Source organism: Poecilia mexicana, unplaced genomic scaffold (genome assembly GCF_051168715.1).
Source record: "Poecilia mexicana isolate PSO_F unplaced genomic scaffold, ASM5116871v1 scaffold_17, whole genome shotgun sequence".
Lineage (NCBI taxonomy): Eukaryota > Metazoa > Chordata > Actinopteri > Cyprinodontiformes > Poeciliidae > Poecilia > Poecilia mexicana.
The window spans coordinates 13,092,795-13,120,636 of NW_028263386.1; the positions used below are offsets into that span (position 1 = coordinate 13,092,795).

At 38.4% G+C, this 27,842-nt stretch overlaps 2 protein-coding genes across 4 annotated transcripts in view; both read right to left on the bottom strand.

Moving 5' to 3' along the window:
* The window catches only part of spidr (scaffold protein involved in DNA repair), a 43,479-nt gene extending 29,123 nt beyond the window's left edge, over positions 1–14,356 (bottom strand). The window contains exons 1-8 of one of the 2 annotated variants that reach the window (XM_015008425.2): positions 14,132–14,356; positions 13,740–13,886; positions 13,595–13,655; positions 12,954–13,160; positions 11,272–11,414; positions 8,468–8,703; positions 6,393–6,502; positions 3,699–3,918 (exon numbers count right to left, since the gene is read on the bottom strand). In XM_015008425.2, coding sequence (XP_014863911.2) covers positions 3,699–3,918; positions 6,393–6,502; positions 8,468–8,703; positions 11,272–11,414; positions 12,954–13,160; positions 13,595–13,655; positions 13,740–13,886; positions 14,132–14,146 — 1,139 coding nt within the window. In that variant the 5' untranslated portion in view covers positions 14,147–14,356. The remainder of the gene's footprint in view (positions 1–3,698; positions 3,919–6,392; positions 6,503–8,467; positions 8,704–11,271; positions 11,415–12,953; positions 13,161–13,594; positions 13,656–13,739; positions 13,887–14,131) is intronic. The other variant, XM_015008434.2, reaches the window with a different exon arrangement.
* A 794-nt stretch (positions 14,357–15,150) lies between these two features.
* Positions 15,151–27,194, bottom strand: mapre2 (microtubule-associated protein, RP/EB family, member 2). 2 transcript variants are annotated; one of them, XM_015008595.2, is made up of 7 exons: positions 26,923–27,194; positions 19,080–19,207; positions 18,459–18,604; positions 18,159–18,375; positions 17,803–17,948; positions 17,195–17,353; positions 15,151–16,557 (listed from the first exon to the last, which is right to left on the bottom strand). In XM_015008595.2, exons 2-7 carry the CDS (start codon positions 19,198–19,200, stop codon positions 16,459–16,461), a joined length of 888 nt encoding a protein of 295 aa, XP_014864081.2. In that variant the 5' UTR covers positions 19,201–19,207; positions 26,923–27,194; the 3' UTR covers positions 15,151–16,458. The 2 variants fall into 2 exon arrangements, with proteins under 2 accessions (XP_014864081.2, XP_014864073.2); XM_015008587.2 differs by lacking the exon at positions 26,923–27,194 and adding an exon at positions 22,278–22,614.
* Between the last annotated feature and the right edge of the window lie 648 nt (positions 27,195–27,842).

A 27,842-nucleotide genomic window follows, 5' to 3' on the forward strand; every position in this document is an offset into this window, starting at 1 on the left:
TTACAACTAATAATAACCAATTTGACTGTAATAACAGATTTTTAGTAAAGCTAAATAAACAACTAGCTCTGTCAAAAAGAGGTACTTGCATAGTTGCAGCGCACACCCTTAACCACAGCAGATAGTACCAGCAAATCTTGTTGTTACAATCATCGGCACTTTATGCCTTCGAGCAAGACGATTACTACCAACATTATGTGCTTGCCGCATTCTGTACAAGCTGTATTTTAACCCTGTTGGAACAAACACTTTGACGACTCATTTGATGTTATTGTACAACTCATTTTCCCATATGATCATAGAACAATAAGTGCTTTTTTACTGCATAGGTTCTTGCTAAAAATGGAGAACCATTTAAATGGCATAACGTTAAAAAATATTTTAAAACCGAGTAGTAGTGGTTTACTCAAAGTAATGGTGAAGAAAAACAATTACAATAAAAACACTGAAAAGAAAATCTAAACGATGTCAACGCAACTATTAAAATAAGAGGACAGCATTTGAGTGATTTTGGCGCACGCCGTCCAAACGGAGCAGGTAGTGCTTAAAAACTTATAACAGATAAAAGCAACAATAATTTTGCACATTTACCATAATATGCACATAGAATTCACAAACAAGAGATCATAAAGCAACAAAAACAATAAAGGAAAAAAAAAAAAAAATTATATATACACACACACACGCACACACACATATATACATAAGCGCTGCACACAATATTTTTTTTAACCATCTCTCAGTAATTAAATTATACATGTAAGATAAGAAATTAGTTCTATTCATAATAAAATTACTTCTGGTTCATAAAGTATTTGATGGGTAACTCCTTAACCGCTGCCAAGGTTTTGCTAAACTTTACATAGACCTGCTTCTCCCATAAAGTCCTAAAGCAAACAATCATGCTACAACACACCCGGGACGTGACGCTTATCAGACCAACATCTCGGCAAAGATCGGTAATCATAAAAGGTTGAATTTAATCTTTGCAGAGCAGAACGTGCTGTTCATGAGAACCAGCACAAAAACCAACAGGAAGTGGCCCCATTGTCAACAGGTGAGTGGGAAGCTGTCATCATCAGACAGGTAGCTGGGTTAAGGAGTGGCCCGGCTGCTGCCGTCACAGATTGTCGGTGAATAAGCCCTGCAGGTATTTCCGCTCGGGGCTCGGCCCACTCACAACAAGGAGTGGGAGGTGGGAGGAGCCAACCTACTCTGCAGGAATTATGTGGGAGGTTAACCATCCATGCGACACAGGAAACTGATAGGAGGAATTTTACTAGATGTGCTGATCCTCTCATCTCTGTTTTTTTCCATTTCGACCTGTTCAGTGTCTGAGAAAACTGGACTGATCAATAAATTTTCTGGATATTTTAAGCTTGACAGCAGATTCTTTTGGTTATGAAACGGTGTTAAAGTAAAAACACTTTTCTTTACTCAGGACGTTAATTTACTCAAAAATAAAAACCAGATGCATAAAAGCATGAAAGTAATTCACAGATTTTACAGTGCATAATTGCATAAAAGAGTGATTTCCTTAGTCTAGGATTTTTTTTTAATAGTCATGACTCTATAACAGCAATGTTGAAGCAACAGGGAGGCGCTAAAGTCAAAGATACTTTCAAACCACCATGTGTTTTCAATCTCAGCCCTCTGGCTCCCTCCACTCTCCAACTCCCAAATGCTCCAGAAAATAATCCTACAGTGTTTTTTCCCCAGCTTTCTGGAAATGACCTAACTACTGCCAGGAAGAGGAATGTGAAGAATTCCCTGGAGCTGTGCGTGACGTCAGAACGCTGAGGAGGCCCCTTCGCATCCGCCAGCCTGGATATTCCAGAGAACACTCAAACCCAAACTCCCAACAGCTGGAGTCAACTGCTGCCTTGCTCCGGCTCCAAAACACTCCCAAAAGCACCTCCACCACCCCCACACCACCATCCGAGAGACTGATCCTCGCATCTGCACTTTAAGTTCTTACTGTTATACGCTGAGAATAGTAAAAGCATTACACCAACACCCAATTAGCAGTTCAAAATAAAGCTAAATGCCTTTGAGAGTGCCTTTCTAAGATTCTTTTCTGAGGTTCCTTTATTCTATGAAGTATTTTAAGTTTCGTATTGTGTAACTTTCTGCAATAAGATTTTTTTTCTGCGTAGTTTTTGATCGCCAGCCAAGACACCATTCACAAAGAAAGAACACAAAACTGGGAATCCAGTAAACCGACGCTCCATATCTATCGCCCACCCTATTTGTGCTGCTATTTTAAAACTATTTCAGTAAAAATTATTTTGTCTAAGTCATAAGTGAATCAACAGTGAATACAGAAATGATTTTAGCTACTGGTTCAAGGTTCAAACCAGATGCTTAAAAACTTAAGCATCTGGTTAATAATATAAGCCTTGTTGTCTTATATTATTGTTTTACATATATTTTGATTTGTTTCATGACACATTTAATCTGTCAACTTTGGTGAGAATTTTCTACCTCACACACTGAGATAATCATAAAATGACACAAAAACAGAACCATAATATCTGTCTATAAAATTCCAAAGATTTGAGAAATGTTTGCAGACGTTTGTCTCTGTCACATCACCTTCTACATTTGTGTCCTCCTGAATCTCAGATTTAGGTGTTTGTGATTTCACTGCTTTACAAAATATAATGGCTTCCCTCAGTGACTTTTGGCTGGAGAGTACTTGTGATATCATTATATGGTTCCTTGTAAATGTGTTACATGGTTTTTCCACTAACTACAGCTTGGCTGTGAAGCGGTTCAAAGGCAGATCTGACCACTGCCAATCTACACTAGCCCCCACTGCGGACAAGAAAACAAATCTGTTAATGTTATTTCCATTTATAACCGTTTGCCGTTTTATATTTACACCCAATTCTAAACTTTATTGCAAGCAAAAGTATGATCTGCAAGTGCAAAATTCACAAAATCAATAATGTGTTTAATGCAGAAATAAGTGCTCGGCTTCATCTTTCTATGTGGTGGGGTGCATTCACTAGTGAGGAAAACCTAAACACTAATTTTGCAGATGATGCCAAAACAGAGGGCTTATTAATGTAAGTGAGCAATGGCATAGATGGAGGTAGGAAGTCCAAGTGAACCTGAAACAAGCGATCTTGTTTCAGCTTCTAAAACACTGCATCTAAAACACATCTAGTGCTTCATCTGCAGTAAGGCAAACAAGCTGCATAGGATAGTGATGGGATCTCAGATTCTGGATCTGTCAGAGTGACTGCAGGAACATGATCTTGAACATTCTCAAGCTGCCTTAAATTTGCAGATAAAGTCCTTTGCAGTCCTTTTTGCCCGTTACTAAAATTGATTCTAGTGACAAAGATCAAACAGATAATGGGGAGCAGCGGGTGCTTTCTGAGCTCATTATTTGACCACAATTCTGCACTGTCAAATTTGCATAGCTGCAGCCCTAGTTTTACGTTGCTTATGTTTTTACCTATTTATGTTTCGTCTCATCTGTTGAGTCTGTAAGGAATCGCCACTGAAAGTTAATTGTTTTGTCGTCTGCCATCAGGTGTAGTATGAAGTCTGATCTGATTTGATTATTCACACCCAGGAACTCAAACCTGTCTGCAAGATTTCCAACTGCTGGCGTTTTTAAACAGCAAAGTCCAATCAACAGATAAATATGAACTAAGGGGACTTTGAAGTTCATCACACGGTCTCACCAAGGTGGGTATATGTGGATTACATCTCCTGGTGCAGGAATCAGCTGAGCTGCCGTCTCTCTGTTGAACAACACCAACATCCGAGTGGTTTCCTCGGACACGGCGTTTCTCTCCTGGTGGCCGTCTCTGGGGGGCTGCTGGTGCTCGCAGTGCGCCAGTTGCATGCTGGACTCCTCGTGGACCTCCAGCACCTCTAGCACCAGCACACCAGGCCGGTCCACTGGAGAGCAGAGCAACAAAAACACAGATGTTGAGAGTCTGTTAAGCGTCTGTGTACAGAGTGTACTAAGACTCTAGCAGACTGCTGCTCTCTGTGGGACCCGTTATACGTTACAACAATGATTCACTTTTAGAATCAGAACAATTTGCACTGCATAACAGGCTGAGTTGGAAATGAAACGCAGTAAATCCCCAGAGATGTCGGTGCAAATATTTGGAATTTCACCACAATGCTGAGTGAGCTTCAAGCCTGCACTGCAAGAGTGTAAAAACGATAAACAGGAGGGGCAAATTGTGGCAAAGCCCTGCAGACATGCAGTAAATCAAACTAAGATAAGACAGCGATGCTTAAAATTGGTCTGTAAACTTGACAGCTCCAAGTAAAAGAAAAAAAAAAAAAAACACATCATGAGAGGGTACCAGAACAACATTTCATTGTGTGGATATGCGATTGGCCAGGGGGAAGGGGTGGGTGAGGGGGTTAATATAATGGTCATAAATCACAGAGATATTGCTACAGAGAAATTATTTTTTAACACGTATCTGTCCAAACAAGACAAATACTGTACATGTTAACACTTATTTTCTGCTCTGAGAACTTAGGTTTCAAATGACAAAACCCCCAGAATAGCTGCATACTGTACTACATACCTCTACGTAGCATTCAATGACTTTAAACTTTCTGACATTTTGCCATACTAAAACCACAAACTTTTATGATTTTAATAGAGCATTACAACAAAAGTGCTCGGTTGATAATTAGAAGGGAAAGAATTCATGGGTTTTAAACAAGTTCTGAAGAGTGTGGCATCTGTAATCAACCTCTCAAAGTCAATATTTTTTTAAAACTACCTTTTTGCCATACGTCTCTTGCCACCTTTGCATATAAAGATTTTTATTTTTGCCCACGCTTCTTTGCAGAAGACCTCTAACTGAATCAGACTGGATAGAGTACACCCATCTTCAGGTTTTGCTACAGATTCTCAACTGGATTGAGATCTCAACTGTGACAAGGTAATTTAAACACAAGATTGTGATTTGATTAAACCATTCCATTGTTTCTCTCATTGTATATTTAGAGCTATTGTCCTGCTGTAAGGTGACACTTCACCCCAGACTAAGGAGTGCTGCAGCCTCCAATAGCATTTCATCCAGAACTGCCCTGGATTTACTCCCCCCCATTCATTTCTTTACCTCAAACTCACCATGACTCTGAAGAAAAGCACCCCTACAGCATGATGCTGCTTCACTGTGGAGCTGCTATGCTCATTGCAACGTGCAATGAGCATAGCACTTAACCAGAGCTCACTTAACCAGAGCCCCTTTGTTGCATCTCCAACATTGGTTGCAGCAAGCTTCCTTCTAGCATCTCTGTATACAGATGAGGTCTATAAAGTGCACAACTAATAGCCGTTTTGTCAACAGATACTCTTGTTGCCCAGCCTGTCAGTTTAGAGGTCAGCCATGTCTTGGTAGGTTTGTTTTTCCATTTTGAGATGATGCATTTGAACAGTACTTTGTAAGATATTTAAACTTGGAATATTGCTCTATAACGTCACCATGCTTTTAACTGTGCGTTTGCTGTCATAATGTGACAAAACGTCTAAACGCTTAGGGAGCATGGATTCTTTTGCAAGACACTACCTCAGCCTTCGTCTTACACAGAGAAATAACACTTGATGAAATAATATGCACGTGTGTGTATGCGACACACAAGTACTTTACAGCAATTATAAACATGCATCCTCTATCAGCATGGACCAGCTGGAGAACATTGGTGTTATTGTTAAATATGAGTCAGGGAGTGAGTCAGATGAAACCGATCGAACTGCAAAAAAAAAACAAAATAAGTGTTAGAACACATGCAGAAGTTTATATTCTAAATCCTGATGTCAGCTAAGTGACTTCAACTGTGTGAATGCTCGACACAAACAGATTAAATCAAATGATGATAATGCTTCGAAATGAGGTCAAGTGAGTGTAAACCAACACATTCTTAATCCCCTGTTTAACCCCATGACTGCCCACAAACCTTAAGATGTATTTGTGGGGTGTTTCGTTGTTCCATAGTCAACTGTCACCTTTGAGTAAACTTGTGTCCTAAAAAAAGGAGGTACTTAAGAACCTGAACATACTGGTGGTTTAGTACACCACGGAAAGGAAAAAGGAAAAAAAAATGAACTAGGCAAGCAGTTTCCTGTCACCTACATTGTGAGTTCACAGCTAAGTGTCACAGTAATCAAACTGCAGCCAACACTTCCTTTAAGCGGCCCCTCCATACTAACACATGTTTGAAGAAGGAAAAAGAAGAGCAGTTAACGAGAAAAAAAAACAAAAAACACCCGCTCAAGAGATGGGTTTCATCCCACTCACGAATCAGTTCAGTGCTGAACTTAAACAGTGATTCAGTTACATACATGCGGAACATCCTGATGGGATCTACCTTACAGAGTAGGTCTGTGTGACGCGGTTCACCTGTTGTGGCTGCTGCAACTGATGTGTCAGAGATGGACTTGTGCCTCCAGAAACTGATAGCTGACCTCTGCCTGCACTGAAGTCGGTTCAGCCTCTCTGCCAGACCTCCACTGTGGAACAAACACACACGAACACACACACACACACGGGGAGATGATGTAATGTGATAAATTCACACAGAACATATGACCTAACCAATGCTTGAGCAGATCTGTTTGTTTCAAAGAGAAATAAAAGCCTTTCTGATGCAGGCACCAAGCATGCAGATAGCCATCTGTCAGATTGTTGGGCTTAAACGACATTTAGCACCCACATGATGACACCAGGTGTCCCTTTCATCATCCCTTCTGCAGTGGAAACATTGCAATCAAAGTTTGACTGTCACCTGGCAGAGAGCAATATGTCTCGCCTTTCTTTGTTGAATTTGCTTGTTCCTATGATGAAGCAATACACTGTAGGAGTTTATACAGCAAATGGCTTCATTTAAGGAGGTAGTATATTTTTGTAGTTAATGTATTTATACATATTTAACATTTTCCTAATTCTTCCAGGATAAAACCCTAAACTTAAGCGTATTTTATTAGCGATTATGCAAGATAAATCAACACAAATTTGATTCCAATTGTGAAGTGGAAGAAAAAAAAAAGATGCATTGTTTACCATTTTAATTACATATTACAAAATCAAAATTTTATCAAGCCCTCTTTACTTTCACACCCCTAAAAAAAAAAAATCTAGTCCAACCTACAAGCCTCTGAAGTCTTACTAGTAATTAAGTAATAATCGACAAAGTCGCTCTTTGTACAAACCTCAGACGTTTGTACAAAAACATTAGTGAGCAATCAAGGATCATGGCAGACACGTCAAAGAAAAACTTGTAAAGTAGTTTAAAGATGCATTAGGTTATAAAACTGTATACTAAGCTTTGAATATTTTTGCAGAGCTCTTTGCAAAAGAGTATGGCACAACTGTAAACCTACCAACACATGGCATGGCTGCTCACCTAAACTCGACAGGATGACTAATAGAGCATTAATCAAAGAAGCCGCCAAGAGGCCCAAAGGAACTCTGGAGGAGATGCAGGATACGCTCCTTAGGTGAAAGAAAAAGTAGAGTGCTACTTTTCTAAAAAGAGGAATAGTTGTTATAAATCTAGCTTTTTTTCTTTTTTTTTTAGAATTGTAAGCAGAAAGCCATTGTTGACTAAAGCAATAAAATAAAACTGACATTTTGTTGTATACCACAAGTCATGTAGATGACACAGTAAACCTGTGGTAGGTGTTCTGCTTTGCTGAGACCACAGCTGATCTTTTTGGCCTAGAAGGAAAAACGGATGTGAAGCACTGTGTATAAACTATGTCCAACATGACATACAGCTGTGACAGCACCGTGCTATTAGAGGGGGAGGAGGTGTCACAACTGATGGAGGGCAATCCTGGGTCAACAACACAAAATCACCTTTCTGTTAAAAACGCTCACCTTCCCGCAAAACGACGAACCTGGCCCGAAAATATTTCCAAAGCTAAACGGGACGGCCTAGATCCGAGCATATTCATGTATCCAAACGGCTCTGCCGAAGTTCAGACCTAACTAAAATAAGAAACCGTGGCAACACTTAAAAACTGATATTCACAGAAGTCATTAATCAAATCTGAATGAGTTTGAGGTTTTATGCAAAGAGAAATGGGACAACGGTTCAGTGCACGGATGTGTAAAGCTAATTAGAGACGCATCCCAAAGACCTCGAGATGTAATGGCATCATCAAATGCACACCACTTTTTTAAAGATTTTCTTTTTTTTTTTTTTTTTTTGCTTTTGCTTAAAAAAACAACAAACATTTACTTTTTTTTCCACTTCACAATGATGCATTTTGCGTTAATTATATACATCTCAAGTTTGTGGTTGTAATGTGTAAAATTCAACAACAAGAAAAAAATCCACTTCAGAAAAACGTTGACTTCCTGAAAATTATATTTTTGTACTGCCTGAAATTGTGCCAGATCAATTTTCACATAAGACTTAAAACCTATCTTAGATTGTTCTGCACACATAAAAAAAACAACACAATTCACACCTTTTAAACTTTCTTTTCTTTTTGGTAGAGTCTTCTGGGGTTTTGAACTGCCTGTCCATTGGTTTTTGAGGCGTCTGCAGCATTGCCTGCGCAGATGTCAGCCAGTCACGGACAGACTTTTTGCTGCCCTCTCCGGACTGGAGAGAAAAGACGTCGGAGTCCAGTTTGCTTGATGTCAGCGTGCAGCCAAGATCTTCTCCATCAGACACATAACCTGAGATCTCTAGCTCTTTCATCTAAGAACAAAGTACAGGATGTGAAAATTTTGATGAGTCAGCATAACAAAAAAATAAAAATAACAAAAAAAAAATGACATGAAGTTAAAAGGTGATAATGACCTGACTCAGCTATTAGTAAATTAACAAACACTGAAATGAGTAAATGTGCTAAAATAAAGAGGTGGATATGGTACACTGACTGATGAATCCACAAGATAAGGTAACAAAACAAACTTTCTTTCTGCTGTATCACTGCTCGGTACACCTGAGGGAATCTGTTCACATGGAAAAATCCACAAGAACCTGAGTTCCTGTCATGTGCAGACAAGACCAGCATACCAGGCTATGTCAGCCAATCTGTTCTCTTATTTGAATCAACTTGACCCTGGTAGGCAAAATGCCAGCAGACGTCACACTCTAACCAGCCACAGGGAAAAAGGAACACTATGTTCCTGGCCTGGGCTCAAAAATGTTTTCGCCCAGCACTGAAGCATTGTAAGCGCACAGCGTAGCAAAGCCCCATCCACTTGCAAGCTGCCCCCCTCCCCCCCCCGAGAACAAACAGTAGTAAAACTACACTTGTAGTCTCGCTCTTGTTAGGATGGAATTGGAGGTTTTTGACCTCTTTGTGCGCAGTGCTTTAAGGAGTCAGAACGAGCAACACGCTTCATCTGGGAAGTGGCCTCACTCGTAAAATTCCCTTCCTATGCAAAGTCGCCCGCCTGGCTCCGCCTGTCCACTTTCAGCGGCAAATACAAGAACACTGAGTCTGACAGGCGAGCTCTGACTGAGTCAGTCAGGCATTTATCAGGCGTAATAAACTTTGCCCTGTGTTGGGATGTTCCCGCTCCGTATCCTGCCGGATCCGGCTTGATTTACAGTTTTGAAGCGCACAAGGAGGTTTGTTTCTAAAGAACACGTCAACTTGTACATAATGCTGGAGAAAATCAAGTCAATATTTACCCAATCTAGAATAAACTGTTTTCACCAACTAATATTGCCTTCTTCAACTTGCTAACATTACTAAATGCGTAAACTTGAAAGCTTCCTCAAAGATTCCATGTTCTAACCACAAACCTCCTGCTAGGCGATCTTAAATCTTTTTGACCCCATAAAGCTGATAGCAGCAAATGAAAATTGTGACGAGAGGAAGTAGCTAAGGTCTGTGGGAGCGATGTTAATCTGTCGTCAGGCTTCCTCTTAACATGCAACCTCTAAACGCAGACATTTCTGCACAACTTACTGACTACATGTGTTAGTTTGTTTGTTTCCAGCAGACCCAAAAGTGGCTAATCTAGCAATCACTGTGATGGTATTTTTAAAAAACTTAACTTGGCAAACCACAAAAATGCAGCACTTAATCCAAACGTTCCAAACCAAATACAAAGTTGGCCTAAAATTAATAAAAGATAAAACTGAGTGTTTGCTTGAACCTGAGCCCAAACCCTCTCCACTCCTTGTGCATTCTCTCCATGCCAGCCCTGCCTTTGACAAACATTTCCTGTGAATGATTTCTGAGAAAGACCAGTCGGTCTAAATCTTCAACTATACAGAGACAGAATATAGTAACAATTAAAAAAAAAATTGTTTTTTTTTTCAAAATTCTATGCTTTTCAATTAGGTTTTAAACAATTAAAGAAAAAGGAAAAAAGTCCGAAGTGACTTTAAGACATCAATAAAGAGTGTCATCAAAAATATCATGATGGATTTTTATAGTAGGACAAATAAAAAGAAGAAACAAAATGGTATAACTGATACTAAGGGGCAGACACTTAATATTGCTGAAAATCTATTTTTGCAGTTGAGCAGCTTAATGGTTATATTAAAAACCATTAATATAAAGACAAATATTTTAATATTCAACCCTCAGATCAGTAAATGTTACTCCTTTCTTCTAGGAAATAGGAACCATTTCCCCATCATAGCTGCTTTGAATGTGTTCAACATCACAAAATGCCTTGCATTTAAGCCAGAGGGGGGTTTTTGCTACCTCAGCTGATAAACTTTGACAGAACATAACATAACTCCAGGTTGTCAACACTAAAGCTTTCAGATCATCTAGGAAGAGTAAAAACTCCACCTAGTGGTGTAACAGCTGAACATACAATCACTAGTGAGGAAATCCATATGAACAGGACTGATAAAAAGACTTGAACTGAACCAAAACAGCACAAATATTCTTTTACTCTGAAATATGAGTTCTTGTTAACCTTTAACTGTCAGTAAAGCTCAATGCAAACCTTCGTGGCGTGTTATTAGCTAAAACTATGATGTTTTAGCTATGATGTTGGCCTTAACATACTCAGTTAGCATCAGTATACAGTAGTAACCTAAATTTTACGTCATGTTGTTGTGGATGATACCCTGAATGAAATACCTAAATGAATATAAAGTAGACTTCTAGCTCCATCTAGTGTCTCTTCACAAAATTACAACTTTAAAGAATAATGGGTTTGTGTTCAAACACTGAGCTCCACTTTCTCTAAACTGGATTTACGCGCATAGTTGAACCTGTGAGGAAAACAGATTTCACCTTTCATACAATGTTAATTTTGAAGGTTATCGACAGAAGTGCAGTAACCTCACATGTTCAGAATCGAGAGGACAAACATTTGTGCTTTCATCAGCAGAGTCCGACCCACAGTCTGAAATTTGCTGCCCGCTGTCCTTTTCATCATCTTCCTCGGACTGATCCAGATCGCTGTCTGTTTCTATAACAGGAAGATCATCTGAAGACAGACAAACAGAAAGATTTGGCGCTTTTGAGTGGTGCAAACAGTATCTTAAAATCTTTATCAGTAAACACGGACACCTATGGTGTTATCAAGGAACAAAGGTCTATTCAGTAAGTATGCTAGACAACTGAGAAAATTCGAGAAAACAACAGTGTTGTGTGCTACCAGCATTAAAAGATCATTTGGATTTAAATAAGCAAACAAGTATTGCATTAGGAAAATACATGTCTATGAACGCAATTAGCTATTCAGTTTGTTCTTGCTTGGTGCAAAGGATATCTTTTCTTCTTAAGCGAACTTTTTCATAATGTGTCCTGTGGCAGTGAGAACATGCCATTTAGGCAAGTCAAATAATTGGTTTTCAAGACGAAAGCAAACATGACTGCCGAAACTACAATGACCAAGCTGAACTGTCCAACAGATCTTTTGATAATCTGGTTAAAGACAACAAAAGGTCCACCATAGAAAGAAGAGCTACAAGTGTATTTTATGGGGATTTCATGTGACGGTCCAACACGGAGTCAGAAATCATTTTAAAATTGAGGGTGGATAGTACAGTTATTTATTTTTTTACAAGTAAAAATGTTAAATGTGTGTTGTGTTGTGTAGTACGTGTGCATAGTTATCAATGTTAAGCCTTTTATATTTAGAGACTTTTTAGACAAAAAGCTGAAAGGCCAAAACTGAAATCGGCAGGTCAGTCATTTTAAGGATCGATGATCGGCCAAAAAACTGTAATCTGTGCAGCCCTAGGTTTTATACTGAGATTACACACACAGGTGGAACTCCTGACAAACTTTTAGAGTCAATACTGTGATCTTGGGTTGCTTCAGTTTGCCAGGGCAAGATAAAAAAAAAAAAAAAGCCCAAAAAATAAGCGGTCCACTAATTTATTGCTGAATCAGCTTTTCTTTTTTTAATTGCTTTTAGCCTCCCCCCGACCCCCCAAGATGATAATTTCAAGATTCATTAGGCCCAACATATTAAAAGAATGGTTCAGCAAGCATTAGACATTCCTTTCACATATGGATTAGTTTAACCCATGATAATTAGTTTAACCCATGTAGTCTTCAGGAAACTACACAGGCTCCCAACGTTGATGCTAAATTTTTTGAAAAAAAAAAATATTCCAACTATTGAAACAATTAAGAAAAAGTGACACTTTATTTTGACAACGCAACCACATGGCATGTGGAAACTTTTTGTACGTCTAGTGAGTGCTTGATAAAGCAACACTAATTGCCAAGACTTCCTAAAAGGTTTGTTGCTCATTTTGCTTGAGAAATCAGGTGTTTCAAAAGGGGAGTATACATAGTATACACAGTTGTACATGAGAATATTTATTCCAACAGAGATTGTTTTATGGGCAAAAATTCACTCAGAGAGAGGACTGTAAAAACACAGCTCACTTTCATGCCTCCCTTGTCTAAAACACAATAAAAAATTTAAAAAAAATCTGTATTTTAAAGATACTACGTTAAACACGTTTAAAATGCCTCAACTCAATTGGTCTGGACAGATATTATTCTTTACCTTCTGCATTAGTGAGCACGCTCAGAGCAGTGGTGTAAGACTGAATCAGAGCATTAGGTCTTCTTGTCATTGGAGGTCGCGGCCTCTGTTGCAAAGCAACTTTGGACATACGCTGCACCTGACTCTCATCATCAGACGGTTCAGTTTCACTGGAACTCCAGGCGATATCCACCGGGTCCTCATCATGGCTGGGAGCACTGCTCTGCACTGAGAAACCAAAAACATAAAGAAGAAAATGATGTCAGGACTTAGAAAACTGTTGAACAAGCAGACGTGCAAAATAAATAAATAAATAAAAATATAGCATCAAAGATGCTGCAAAAGAGCTGAAAAAACTATCTAAATCCATTCAAACTGACAGCAGTATAATAGTCCCAGGAGAGCTCCAATATTTACACTAAGAAAAAAGCCAGAAAGGAATTTTCCAAGATGTACTGTATGTAGATAGGCTTATCTACATAAACAGTTGCGAAAAATAGTTAAAACAGAAACAACAAAAAAAAGTTGCAGGGAAAGAAGTTTAGTTTCGGGTGTTCTTTGTTGTGTCCGGCTTACTTAGCATTGAATTAGAGAGCCTCTGTCAGAAATCACACTGTAAAATACAGAAATTAAACAAAAATGTCTATTTCTCCTAATATTACCTAAAGCAGGAGTGTGAACCAACTTCCTTTTGACAAACAGCTTTTTTCCTGACTGAAGATTCTGCAACAAAAGCAAAAACTATTACAACCACCAGGACAATCAGAGGTGTACAGTTACATTATAGACAGTGGGAAGCTATGTCACCGGGGTGCCCAAAAAACTGTCCCCGCATGTTGCCCAACTTCTGGAGGATAGAAGTGATGCAGTTTCTCTCTCCCTTTTTTGAGGACCACTTTCAACAGCATCCGCCGGAAACAAAAGACACTTTATGTCTTTGGAGAGCCTTTTACGCTGACAAAGAGATTAAAAGAGTAGTTAACAATACAGATTTTCTTTAATCTAACTTGAATAGTGTAGAAGGTAAATCATCTGAGTTTAATTAATAACTAAAATAACGCAACTCTGCTCAGGTCACTACATGGCTGGCAGGTAAACGCCTGTCAGAAGTCTTAAGAAGCCGGCCGGATAACATGGGTTGCTAAAGCAAGTGAAGTTTAGCGTAACTCGGCTAACAAGCTAGTTAGCAGCCTTCTTACCTTCCTGGAAGACATGGAAACAAAAACATGCAAACTTCCAACTTAGTAATGTTTCCGCTATGGGTGTGTTTAAACAATAAGGTTGTTTAACCCGTTTCTAGCAAGTTCCCGATGTTTGTAGCCGGACAGGTGTGCAAAGAAAGCGAACTGACAGAACTACTGGTGGAGTTAGCTCAACAGCAGTAGATATGCTTCATTTTTTAGCAGCGCGTCCCGCAGGCGGGCGGGCTGTCCATGTGAGGCAGTTGCACAACCACGTCCTGGTTAGTTACAAAATCCCCTTACTGTGCCAAGTTAAGGGCTTTCATTTATTCATTTCTGGACACTGGAAAAATAACAAGTCTACCTTTTGTCATCAATATAAGTCAGATGTTATATATCTCTACTCCACGTATGTACTTTAGTTTCGCTAAACTGCCACTCCATAAAACAGGAGGACGTAAACGCAACACTGTTATGACTATTGGCAGATTTTCTTCAGAAATGTATAATTAACTCTGTGGGAACCGTGCAAACATAGCATATTAAGTCCACGTTTTGCTCCTTATGCTTATTGTTTTTCTTGCTTAAGTTTATGTTTTTACAAGTAGATTTCTAAAAATCTTGTGAGCTTGTTCAACCCCACTAAGTCCACACTTTTTAGAACCACATTTCGCTACACTTCTAAAACAGCTTCAGAGACTGAACGTTTTGGGCATTCTCAGGAGTTTTTAAGCCTTGCCTTAATTTCTCAAATGGGTTTCAGTCTTGGCATTTTAAAAATACGACTATGCTTTCATATAAAACATTCAGTTTAAGCTATAACTTTGCCCAGTACTTGGCTACACCTTTTCCAGGCTTTTCTTCCCTGTCCATGTTGAAGAAAAGCCTTCCCACAGCATGATGCTGCCACCTCTATTTTACACTGCGGACGACGAATGTAGGATGATGTGAAGAAAACAGTTCAGTACTCCATCAAACAAATAAATTAAGTTATTTCAGTTGTGAGTCACTGTTCATTTATAGTTACAGGACACGTCTTCTGTGGACTCAAAATGTAATTTTATTACAGCACATCCACTCGAATCGTAATATCTTTCAAACAGCAAGTTAAACATACAAAAGCTCACTTAACATATCTGTTTTTTTTTTATTAAATATGTAAAAAGCAGGTCAAGTTATTCACAAATGAAATGCAAACATGCAACACATTTTTGGGGGAATGCATAAGGAATGGGACTTGGAAGAAAAAAAAACATTTACCATTCATTAACTATTGACAGTACATGTTTACATTCCTTTTTCATTTACACAATATTATATAACTAAAGCATTGTGGTGCGCTGTTCAGCTCAATATTTTGTAAATGCAATATTAAGAAAGGGTACACAATGTACTTACTGGAATATTATGAGGCAACCTGCTCAGTGAACCGACTCATCTCTCTAAGACCTGTGGTTTTAAAAAAAGAAAAGATCTAAAAATACAAACAGAGCGCTGAGATTGAGAACCTCAAAAAGGCTGCTTTATCATAAGACTAGTCAAGTCTAGCTGTTCTGCTCCAATAACACATTGTTCGACACACTGATTATCTGGAAACTTGTAATTGGGAGGACAGCTGTGAAATAGTCACAAGTTGGCATTTTACTACATTTTATTCGTAACTCCGTAACAGGATAGTCCTCCCTTCACGAGGATGCAATGCAGATTTTTGCTCTATTTCTAAGGCTTAATAATAATTATCATAATAATAATAATAATAAATACGGTGAGGATCTATGGACAGATTGTCCAGAACAGAGTCAATGTCAGTGCAACACATGGGAGGAGGTTAAATAAGAGCTACTACGAGCCCTTCCAGGGCTTTGCTTATTGCATTCTTGTGGTTAATATTGATATGCAGAATGACACAGAAATAATAATAAAAAAAATAACAACAATAATAAAAGTGTAGAGTTTAACACTTGCAATGACAGGTTAAGGTTACCTGCCTAAAACTTCAGCATTTCATCACATCTACTGCAGGAGTCAAAACTACTTTCCACCCACACAGTCTGTGAAAACTTCTGTGATGGTCTGAGCTTGTCTGCTAGTGGAGGTCATGGGCACAAACCTGCCACAGCAGTTCACCAAAGAGTCACAAAAACACCAAACAGTGAGCAGAGATGCAAAAAAAAAAAGAAACCCCTGTGATGGTATTTTTTAATCCAGAAGGTTGCTTCATGTGCTCATTCTTGGAGAGAACAAAAATAAAATAAAATAAAATAAAAACAGTGAAAATTAAAAATCCTTGACAGTTCTCACATAATAAAAAGAGGAGTTTTAACTTCGGTGAGGGATGATGGCAGTCAGTATTCATCTTGTTCTTCCTGCGGATCTTGTGATGTCGCCTCGTGGGCTTGCTGGTCTGCTTCCTGCCCGTCACCCTCAGCCAGATCCCCTCGGTCCTAAAAACGAGACGCTGAAGCTGAGTATCGGTTTAAGGCAAGCTCATGTGATCACAAACGCACACAAAGACTTCTTATTTCATCCAAATGGACAATAACTTTCACCAGATTTCTTAACTATTAAGATGGACTTGAAACTACAAACTACAGGTTTTGCTTTAAGAACATTTTAAGACTATAGGTCCAGTTCAACCTAAATTTGAAGCTGTCCAAAAAGTAGTTAAGTGTCCGGGTTTCGATTTTTGAATGAGTTTGCGTTTAGTCAGTAATTCAAAAAATAAAATATTGTTGGTTAAAATGCTACAATCAACATGTGATTGGTTAAATCAAAGATAAATAATGTTAATTATATATTTTTTTAAAAAAATTAAAAACAACCACATGTACTGCATGTTTTGTCCTTTACAAGTTGAAGATGAAAAACCAAAGTGTGGAAAATTAAAAAAAAACAAAAAAAAACTAAATTTTCTTTCATTCATACTTTCCCAGCTCAGAAAAACTTTTCCCAGACTTTTCAAGGCTGTGTATGAACTCTGACACCACTTACTCACAACAAACAGCCCCTAGAGACATCAAAACGGGAGAAAGAAAATGTGCCCATGTAAGAGAAAAAGAAATTCTGGAACTTGAAGCCGACCTGTTCGTCCGAAGCATAAAGCACCTCCATTAGCCGATCGACAAACGGGCTGTTTTCTTCACCCTGTTCCTGGCACAGCATCTCCACTTCCCGCAGCTTGCTGAAGTAGTAGTCCCGCTCCTTTTCAACCCCTTCCAGTGCCAACTTTAATGTGTTCACCTGAAGACAAAAACAGAACTGTTGAAGGAAATGCTTTAATGAGGAAGCAAAAGCAAAAACAGAAGTGACAAGACAAACTGAAAGACAAAGCTGTTTCCAAAACAACCAAATGTCCAAATCTTCATCTTGGAACACAGTAAAAAAAAAAAAAAAAGAACAATATAATAACTGAATAAATATTTATCTGCTCAAACCAACAAGAAAAAACATCCTCACAAAGAGGCAAAGCTGTGAGGCAAAGCTTAGCCTAATCTCAGAGGAGATGATTAAATACCGGAAAAGTCGAAACTCTCCATTTTTGCATCCCAGCAAACTCTGTTTCATTACTCTTTAGAGCAGCTTCCTCTATGTGTGGAAATGATAAATGCTGCACAGCCTCCTTTTGTGACGAACTGGGGAAGTGAACGTAAACAAACTAAAATTGGGAGTGTGAGCGAACGCCTACCTACCTGCTCAGTCAGATGAGTGACCTGCACTTCCAGTTCTTTCTCTCCTTTGGCGGGAGTCGATACAGTGGCAGGTATCTTTTTGGCTGAAGAGGGTCTGGATGTTGGCGTTGAGGCCTTGGGAGTAGTAGAGCTCAACCTTGAAGCTCCTGTAGCACATCAACAGGCGTTTGTAACATTGACAGAAAATCAGAAAAAGGCCATTTCGATTTAAATCACTGAAGTTCAAACAGTTTCCATTCACTGTCAGACACAAACGTTTCAAAACTCAAAAGGTTCCAGTACAGACAGGGATGCTGAGCAGTCGACTAAACTTTAACAATTATTAATTTCCTTTCATGTTGTCAGCTGAAGCTTACCTGCCGTGGGGGAGCTGGCTGCGTGGTGAGACTTCTTTGGCAGGTTGAAGATTTGCTCACCAGGATCGGGCGGTGGAATGGCATCCTGACCCTGCCTGGCTTCCACCGGGTCGTACTCTTTACCGTCGTAGTTGGCATCAAAGAACTTCTTAAACCACTGGATGAAATCCAGGTTGTCCTGAAATCTGCCTTTGACAAGTTTCTCCACTGGAATAATCTGAGAAGTAGATATTGAAAGTGAAGCGCGTGTTAGAATGAGGAGGCGCGTGATCTGAATAAAGCCGCATTTGGGCGACCCACCTTGTCCACGTTCATCCTTTTGAAGGACGCCTGCAGGAGTTTGAAATTGTGAATGTATTCATGTTCCAATTTAGCTTGAAATTTGACCTTTTTAAGACTGATGCAGCCAGGGAAGAGCAGATCCATGAACTGGCAATAAGCAGCCCCTGGAGAAGGAAGAACAATGCACAATTCTGTAAATTCTAATACTACAGGTCAAATTATGGATATTTTTTCTTATGTCATCTACTTGGAAAAAAAATGAGGGGATCCCACACAATGTAGGCCAAATCTAATCTGAGCCTAATTAGGAAGCACATAAGAAGTAATCAACCAATTAGTCTCCACCTGAAGAAAAGGGTTAGAGTGTATGTGTATGTGTGTGTGTGTGCGTGTTTGTGAAGGAAGTGACTGATTGAAATTGGATTACTCGGCCACAGCGGGACAAGGCAGCGGGCTTCAGGTTTATTTTTAGACAACTCTCAGCAAGAAAAGAGGTGAGCATGTTTCCACAGGTTGCTGTAGAACTGCTATCTTAAACAGAAAAGGATTTAGAGCCATCCATGCATTACAAAGCAAAGATGCAATCTGCAAAACATGCTTCCCGTATCAAACGGCGCCTCGGACGCTGCCTGTTCGTACCTGACGAGAGCTGCTCCACTTTTGTGTAGTTTAGGCAGAGAATATCGTTAACCCAGGCAATGATGTCATGCCTGCTCATAGTCTCCTGGGTTATTGAGGTAGAATATACGTTGACCGCCATCCCCCAGCTGAAACAGAAAGGAGAAAAACGTTAACTAACAAATGCAGAGCGGCGAGTTTTAACTTCCCCCGGTTCAAAATCTTTTTAGAAAATAAAGACTTGATAAGCCTGTGATTGTTAGCTTAAAATGGCATTTAGGGGTAATATGTGAAGTTGTCACTTAGTCTGTGAGAGAGTTTTTAATCTTCTGATGCTCTGATGTGACAAGAAACTCCAGGCTAATTTTTAGGACCTCCGCAATGGGCCGGTTGCCAAAGCAACACTTTCAAACCCCCAAATATCCTTACTGATGCCTCTCCTGCACTGTCGAGCTTTTAATGAGACGTCAGAAAAATAATATGAGTTTTCTCCAAATTCATGGAGGTCAGAGTTGCGCAGCTCTACCCCTCCCCCACTTGTTGCTGTACATTACTTGTCAACCGGCTTTTTCTTCTCCATGCGTAAAGAGACCATTTTGGGTATGTGATAACAACTGAAAAGGTTAGTGTCAAAATAAAAACATTTAATAACATGTTTAAAAAAAAGACTACTACTCATTAACTTTACTAATTAAATAAAAGCAGTTAGGTCATTCTGTGTGAACATATAGTTGTGGTAGCTTAACTCCAGGTGCATCATGGGTTGAGAATCTAATTTTAGCTCATGTTGACTCATTATGTATCACATCACTGTAAAAATCCTAATTTCAATAATCTTTCATTTATCATTGTAGATACCATTGCAACAAATCCAGCCAGGTTAAGAATGGTACACTGCATATTCCTGAAATTTCTGAAGCTATTAACTGAAAATGCACAGAAAAGGTCCCCTTCTGGGAGTCAAAGTAAACAGAAGTTCTAGAAATCAATAACAGATTTTCTTGCCAGTAGCAGACACATCCATTGTTTGTTTTATTTTGTTGTCGTTTTTACATGAGATTAAACTGTAATATTCCAAATCTGGTTGCCAAATCTACTAATGGGGGCCACTTGTAACTACAGATTAAAAGGTTACAACGAACCATCAACATATCTGCAAACTAAAACTTTGATCCTTAATCTACAGATGAGGCAGTTAAACAAACTGCCCGAACGATGCCCAGTCAGTGTTCAGAAATTCAGCAGGTAGCTCAACAGCTAAGGAATGTGCTGTGATCAGCTGAACTACGGATGAGTGACAAAAGCGCAAAGTGGCTCCAGTGGTTCTACGGGTCCAAACGGAGTCATAAAAATCTATTCTACTGCTGTAATGATATTGCTCAGTCTGTCTCAAAGACTAATTTATAACATAAATCTTACAAAAGTGTTGAATTAGAAAGACAATTCTGACGGAAAAACAACTTTGCAAGTGGTTCATCAAGTTCACATATAAATATGAGCAACCACTCACACTGGGAATTTTTCCTATCAGCTTGTGTGTGCGCGTGTTAAAAATAGGGAATGGCGATATCACAACAATATACAATCAATAAATTAGAACATTATTGAACATTTTCATTATTTCAATAAGATGGTTCACTACGAGAAAAAAAAATATTATTTCACCACAGACTGATGTTTTCAAGCCTTTATTTCTGGTAATTATGTTGATTTTCCACTTATAGGTATTAAAAACGATATTTAAGATTATAATATTACACCAAGCTAATAAAAACAAAGATTTGGGGCTTGATGTATTCTTAATATCTTACTCTATGGCAAACTTTTACATTTTGAGGTGTGGAAAAAATGGTGAGCTACAATATGTCTTAAAATAGGGTATAAGATGTGCTGTAATTGTGTGTGTGTGTGTGTTTTTTTTTTTTTTTTAAATCTGGGTGTTATGAATGAATACACTGTACAAAGACCTGCCGGATTGTCAGTGATGCTGAGGGATTCAGCTCTCTAATTTTGGCCTGTACATGTGAAATCATTGTTTTAATTTACAATGAACATTTTATTACAGTTATTTATAAATTATTATTTATACAGTTATTTATTTACAGTTGAGTTTTTAATTGACCCAAAAGTAGAAAAATAATTATTTGGTTTTGAGACAAAACTTGGAACATTCAGATCAGAAGTATGCAAATACTAGGGATAAGAAATTAGCCACACATTTAAAAAAAAAATCTCTGGTTCATACCTATCCTAATTGCACAAAGCCTGTTTTGTAAATTCATTGTACTCCCACTTTTAGTCCCCTGCCAACAAGATTTTGTGTTTCACAAGATCAGTCATCTCTATTTTCCAAACTAGGTTTGATCTTTTTTCCCCCCCAAAATCCCTGTGCACGGAACCATTTCATGCATCGAGAAGACAGAACCATGAACACAATCCTCTGATCGTGGAACAGAGCGTAATAACATATTAATACAGTTAATAATCATTCTCCACACGCAGAGAACAAGATACACGGCATAATATTAAGCTGTGGAGGAGGAGAGGGGTCCTCTCAGTGATACTCTGAGGCCGAAGGCAGGAAGGAAACTGGGCCAGCCCATCTCATGTCAACAAAGCGGATGTATGCGTTGCTGCTAGCATGCTTTGTTAGCCTTGCGGGGCTAACCAGAGCTGGACTGATGCCTGAATCTTAACGCGGCGGCAGTCATCTCTTTTATATGCGACTGCATACGTTAATTAGAAACACCAAATGCCCTTTTATCACAGCAGCAGAGACCGATAGTCCGCAGCAGACTGTCATGTCACGATGGGAATGTTCTAGCAGCAGCTTCTCGCAGGGTAGCCGCTTGATTCAAAAGACGCTCCGTGTCAATCCTCCCGGTGAAAAATGAATAAAAAATGTTCTTGTCCCAATGCACACTGAGCCACTGAACCATCCGTTGCTACCTGCAACGATTTGGGCATATGTAACGTGGCAGGAATCTGTGGTTTTAGGGTGATTTTAGAGTGATTTTGCGCCACAGTCCCATTCTGAGCGAACAGGATTTGACAATCGGAGGAGGAAAAACATAACGGATCGCTGCAAAGCAAGAAGGGACGCCGAGGAGGAGGCCAGAACAGAACTTGCGTTTCAGGTTTTGCAACAGTGCGTGTCTTTTTATGACCTTTTTTCCCCCCATCGTAACATGACATAAAAGCGGCATTACGCTGGTTTACCTGTAGGCGCGCTCTCCCCGCACAGTATTTTTCCTGTAAGGAATGATGTTGGTTCCGTTGTCCTGGACGATGTCGTTGTTATTCTCTCCATTTGGGGAAAGGGCTTGGGTGGGACCGGGCATTTGGGTTTCTAAAATGTTGAACAGATACTCTGTTCTTGCTCTCTGGTCGGGTGGAGAGGAAAAAAGAGACACCAGGAACGATGCAAAAAGCTATGAAAGCGGCGCACCTCCAAAGCTCCCTGCTTCTGTCTGCTTATTCCTCACAAATCTCTGCCCTGATGATGACGGCGTCGCAACCTGCACCACGTGACCAATGGGGCTGGTTGCTATGTCAGTGCACCACTCTGTGTTGATAACTAGCTGTGAAGAAGTTTTCAAAACTGATTTGTTTATGTTGATGACTTGCCAAACAAGGGGCATCTAAAACATTGGAATATTGTCAAAAAATTATCATCAGGAAATGCTTCGAATAATAATTACCCAGCTTATATCAGGTTGTTGTGGTATCCTACAAAGAAAGCAGCAAAGTAGGATAATAGCGCAATAAGCACATTAACTGAAAAAAAAAATTACAACTAAATTTAGTGGGTGTTTATTAAATATTTTGTAATAAAACAACCTCTTATTGTTTTCTAGTAGTAGCTGATACAATACTTGACTTAAAAACAACCTTTCAGATCAGGTTAGGCATTTCAGTGAAACTGTGATATATTTAATAAGGGTTAGACCAGTAATCCATACTGATCCATCGTCGTGACAAACAGCATGTTGACAAAAGCCAGCAAAATATTGCCTTAAAAGGAAAAAATGACATGAGAATGAATTAAGTGCTTTAGGTTCCATAGTAGTCATGGCTTATTGTTTGTAGTGATATTGGATAGTTGCATAATTGTTACAATGTCACTAATAATGTACAATTGTGTAATTACGCAATTGAAATTCTACAAGTGTACATTTGAGAAACTTTATGGATATGGGCATTTTTTTTGTTTCTACATTCTGACTCCTGCACAATGCATGTTTGTTTGTATTTCTCATTTTGAAGAGTGGCTAATGGAAATGTGCTTCTGTGTCATGTTATATTTATATCTCATGGAAAAAAGGAAGTCGAGGATAACCAATTAATTGTTCCTCAACTCTCTGATTAACCTAAACAGTCTATATTACGATAAATGATTTCAGTTGCATTTATGTTATAGATATTATTGTCAGTGCCACCAAATGTGTCACGAATGATTTTATTAATCAAATATTTTAATATTTTATATTTATAACAACTCTACTGGTGTTGTCAATAGTCTGTAGTTGAAACAACATCCAACTACTGTAAATGAGAAACATAAAACTGTCATGCATGAAAGTAGTAAATATTCTGAAAAAGTAACTAACTAAAGAAACAATTTCACTTTAGATTTATAAGTCAATTCAACAAAAAGTATCTAGCCGCAACACAGACTCACATTTTGTACCACCGTTTGTTTGGGTTGCCATATCTGGTGTAATCGCACTGTGTTTGTGTTGTTATTTCCATGTAACAACTGAGAGGGACAAATGATGTCTGTCAGAAAAACTAATTGTGAAATTTGGGAAAATGATAAGAAGCTAATCATAGAGTCTCAACACAACTTACTGTCATACTACAGAGAAAATGAAAACTGTCTATTAGACTAGTAAGGCTATAGTAGCTAAACATATGAGGCACAAACAGTATGGATCTTGAAAATTTCATTGATTTCCTCAGACAAATAATGAAGATCTACTGCAGCTCCAAGCTACAAGACCTTTGTTGTTTTTGTTGTTGTTGTTTTTTGTGCAGGACACAAGCATTTCAAGCTGCTAATAACATCTCCAACAAAACCCATGAAGTACAGAATTTTCGCTTATCTGTTTGTACTGCCTTAGTTTTTTTTTTTTTTGCTTTTGTTTTTCTTTTTGCCATTTCTTCAAGAAAAGCCTCCATAAGATCTTGAGATCAATACGACAATCTATCAAACACCACCCTCAGTTTAAAGGTCAACTGATACAAAAACCTAAAGCTCTTTACCCATCTTTTTTTTCCTGCCTTCATGTGACAGATCCACATGCTAGCTTCATTATCAGACATGTAACCATTTAAAAATATTTAAATAAATTCAAACGCTAAAAGAGTAAACTTGGTGTGTTTTTTGTTTCGCTTGTCATATTAGATTTAACACACCATTAAATACATGTAATTGCTGTTCACTTGTTTAAATTGCAAACCCAGACCAGAATATGATTGTTCTTCAATATCGCAAAAGCTCTTGGCAAGCATATAGTCTGTGCATAGTTAAAACTCCAGCACCCCCATCAGGTTATGGTTAGTAAGCCTGGAAAAGATGACCAAGACTTTGGTTTCCCAATTCAGCTAATTCATCTTAAAAAAAGATGAATTAGCTAAATTTTTTGTACCTTTTTTAAATTCAGCACTCTGTGGTTAACTATTCTGAGCTAAAGTATTTTTCTTTACTTTGAATAAATCTGGAAAGTATTTTTCACTTAATATAATATGAAGCAGCAGTTGTACGTCTTTCTCTTTGTAGGTGTACATTCCAGATTCGGATTAGACTTAGATAAACATGTTGTCAGTAACTGTACTGTTTGGTTTTGTTACTGTTTTACTGAAGTGAATTATCCAGCTTTAGCCAGTGGATCACATGCCAAATGTGTATTACGTTATTAATTCATCGTCATTGAAATCTGCAATTTCACTCTATGAAGTGACTAATTTAAGTATTTATTTTTTCTTTTTGCAGAATAATTTAACCTCAGTTAGACTGGATGGAGAATGACTGATTTGCTACAGACTCTAAATAAGACTTTAGACTCTAAATATGTTTTAGGTTGGCCTTTGACTAGGCCAACCTAAAACATCAACATGCTTTGACCTTAACATTTCCTTTGTAGCTCTGGTTGTATCGTTTATGGTTGTTACCCTGCTCAAAGGTGAACCTTCGCTGCAATCTCAAATCCAGGATTACTCTGCATTTAGCTCCACTCATCTTCCAATCCACTCTGTTCAAGGTGTGTTCAGGGTAATGTAGTGTCAGCTCTTTGACACACAACACATTTTGGTCTCATCTGACCAGACCATCTTCTTCCTCAAAGTCTATATTTGTGGCAACTTTTGCTCGTCCTGTTGACAGATTCTCACAGCTGATCTGTGGATCTCTGCAGCTTCTCCAGAGATACCACAAGCTGCTTCTATTGGAATAATTGTCTCCTTATTAGGCCTGCCAGTTTTAGACGGCTGGTAGGGTCCTGGCGGGTTGGCAGTAGAGTCATGATGAATTGAACAGAGCTCCTTGAGATGCTCAACCCTTGAAATATTGCTTTACAACCAAATCCTGCTTTAAATCTCTCTACATCTTGATTTCTGGCTTCTCTGGTGTGTTATTTAATTTTCATTGTGATGTTTGTCTTCTAATGTGAAGTAACTACAATAACCTATAAAGCCTTTGCAGAGCAACTCTATATCCTGTTTAAATTGCACACAGTTGGACTCATTTTAATTAATAGGTCATTTCTGAAACTAATTTGCAACACTGGCTTTCTTTCAGATGTGTCAGATTAAAGAGGGCCGAAAACTACAGTCTAAAAAACTACTTTTCATTCCATTTCATTTGTTATGTTCTACTTTGTGGCGGTCCATCACATGAAATCTCAATGAAAGTCGCTGCAGTTTGTGGCTGAAACTTAACTAAGTGTGAAAAGCTTCAAAGGACATAAATACTTCTGCAAGCAACGCAATATAGTTCTCCAGAAGCTCAGATAGCAAACAATGCTAAGAGCCTGGCTAATGCTTTTCTGTTTATGTTGCAAGCTGTCAATTTAGATTTAGAGCGTAACAGATTGGTGGTTCTCAGTTCAAGGCTGATGCTTTACAGTAACCATTAGGGTTGTATGTTATGCTGATGCAATCAATCATCACTGAGATCTGTATTGCATGAGCTAACTTCAGTCTGAGCTTTATCTTACACAGTAAAATCATAGGCAAATATGCCTCCTACTCGGAGTGGATTTGAGTGTAAGGCACTCTTCAAGCAACAGAGTAGGAGGGGAGTGCAGATGTGTTGGCTAGTGAGTTAACACTGTAGACACATCTGGGGAATTTAAAAAAAATCAAAGTAAAGCTAAGGAGGATTCCAAAACTTCTCAAACCCGTTAAATCTCCCCATTTCTGCTAATAACATACATTCCGCTATTGTTATTTATCAAGGGAAAAGCAGGATAACCCTGCTAATTTGCAGATTTTAAAGCAAACGTGTCACCGAACAGCTAAGTCTGTTGAATGAAGCTAACTCAATTTACTGAAACAAAATAGCGATGTATGGAAAAGCCAAAACAATTCAAGTGGAAGAGCGATGGTTTACACTTACGCCAAAGATAATTTCAAGAGATAGCGGGACATTTTGTCCAACTAACAACCAAGTTACTGTATGCTAATGTTGCCTTCACTGTCAAACCAGTGACAGTCGACATATGCTCTGACCCTCTCTAACATCACCACAAGCATCAGCTACTACCGCGTATAACCACGTTGCGGATACAAAAAATCCGTCTCACTATGCGAATCAAAACGAACCACAGATTTAAAAAAATTCAACATAGCAAATCTTACTCACCTCTTAACTCCGATCCACAGATTACAATGTGTTAAAAAAGAAAGCAGTTTTCCGGCTGAGCAGCCCCACCCTCAAACGCTCGTAAAACGAAGAACGTAGGGCTGGAAACTGATTGGATAGTGCTTCATCGGCGTCACAGCTGATTGGTCCGTAGATAACATCTGTTGTTAAAACGGCCAATGGCGTCCTCATGCGTTGGTCATTCACAACGTACGGCATGTCCGTCTTCTCGCTTTCTCACATATTGAAAAATATTTTTATATAAATATTTTCTAAAAAAAAAAAAAAAAAAGTTTATAAAAAACACTTTAAAATAAATACTTTTTAATTTATAAAGCAAAGCAGACTAAAGACACAAGTTGCACTAAACCACTGTACAAGGAAAAAGGTCTAACCTAATTAAAGAAAGCGTTAAATAACGACCGATAAATAATGTTCTAACTTATGACTTAAATATTATGAAGAATTTTAATTAGATTTTTTTTTCAAATGCGTAATATTTAAAAATGTTTAAATTAACAAAGTTTGATTATTTGTTCAAAGCCAAATATGAACGCAACACCTTCATATAAAACTACTAAAAGACAATCTGCGAGGACACATCTCAAACAAAATAAATAAAATTAGAAGTATATCTAGCTATTAGAAAGTTATATCTAAATTATATTATTATTATTATTATTATTATTACATCACATAATAGCAACAGATTTTATATTATTCAGAGAAGAAATATGAAGCATTCAGTAAAGTTATCTTAAAAAATTATTAATATCCATTTGAGGAAAAGTGGCTGGATCATGAAGGTAATTTAATCAAAGAAATATGCACAAAACATATTTTAAAAAGTATATCTGCGAGTTTAGATCTTACCATGACCAGTGAAAAACACTGAAATAGGTCCCAACCAGGTTTGGTGT

Excerpts from the sequence above, each read along its gene's own strand:
- mapre2 (XM_015008587.2), bottom strand. The coding sequence starts at position 22,399 with ATGCCCGGTCCCACCCAAGCCCTTTCCCCAAATGGAGAGAATAACAAC. Across the intron at positions 18,605-19,079 it reads AGTGGAGCAGCTCTCGTCAG|GGGCTGCTTATTGCCAGTTC; the intron begins GTACGAACAGGC and ends TTCCTTCTCCAG. Across the intron at positions 16,558-17,194 it reads TTTATGCTTCGGACGAACAG|GACCGAGGGGATCTGGCTGA; the intron begins GTCGGCTTCAAG and ends TCTCGTTTTTAG.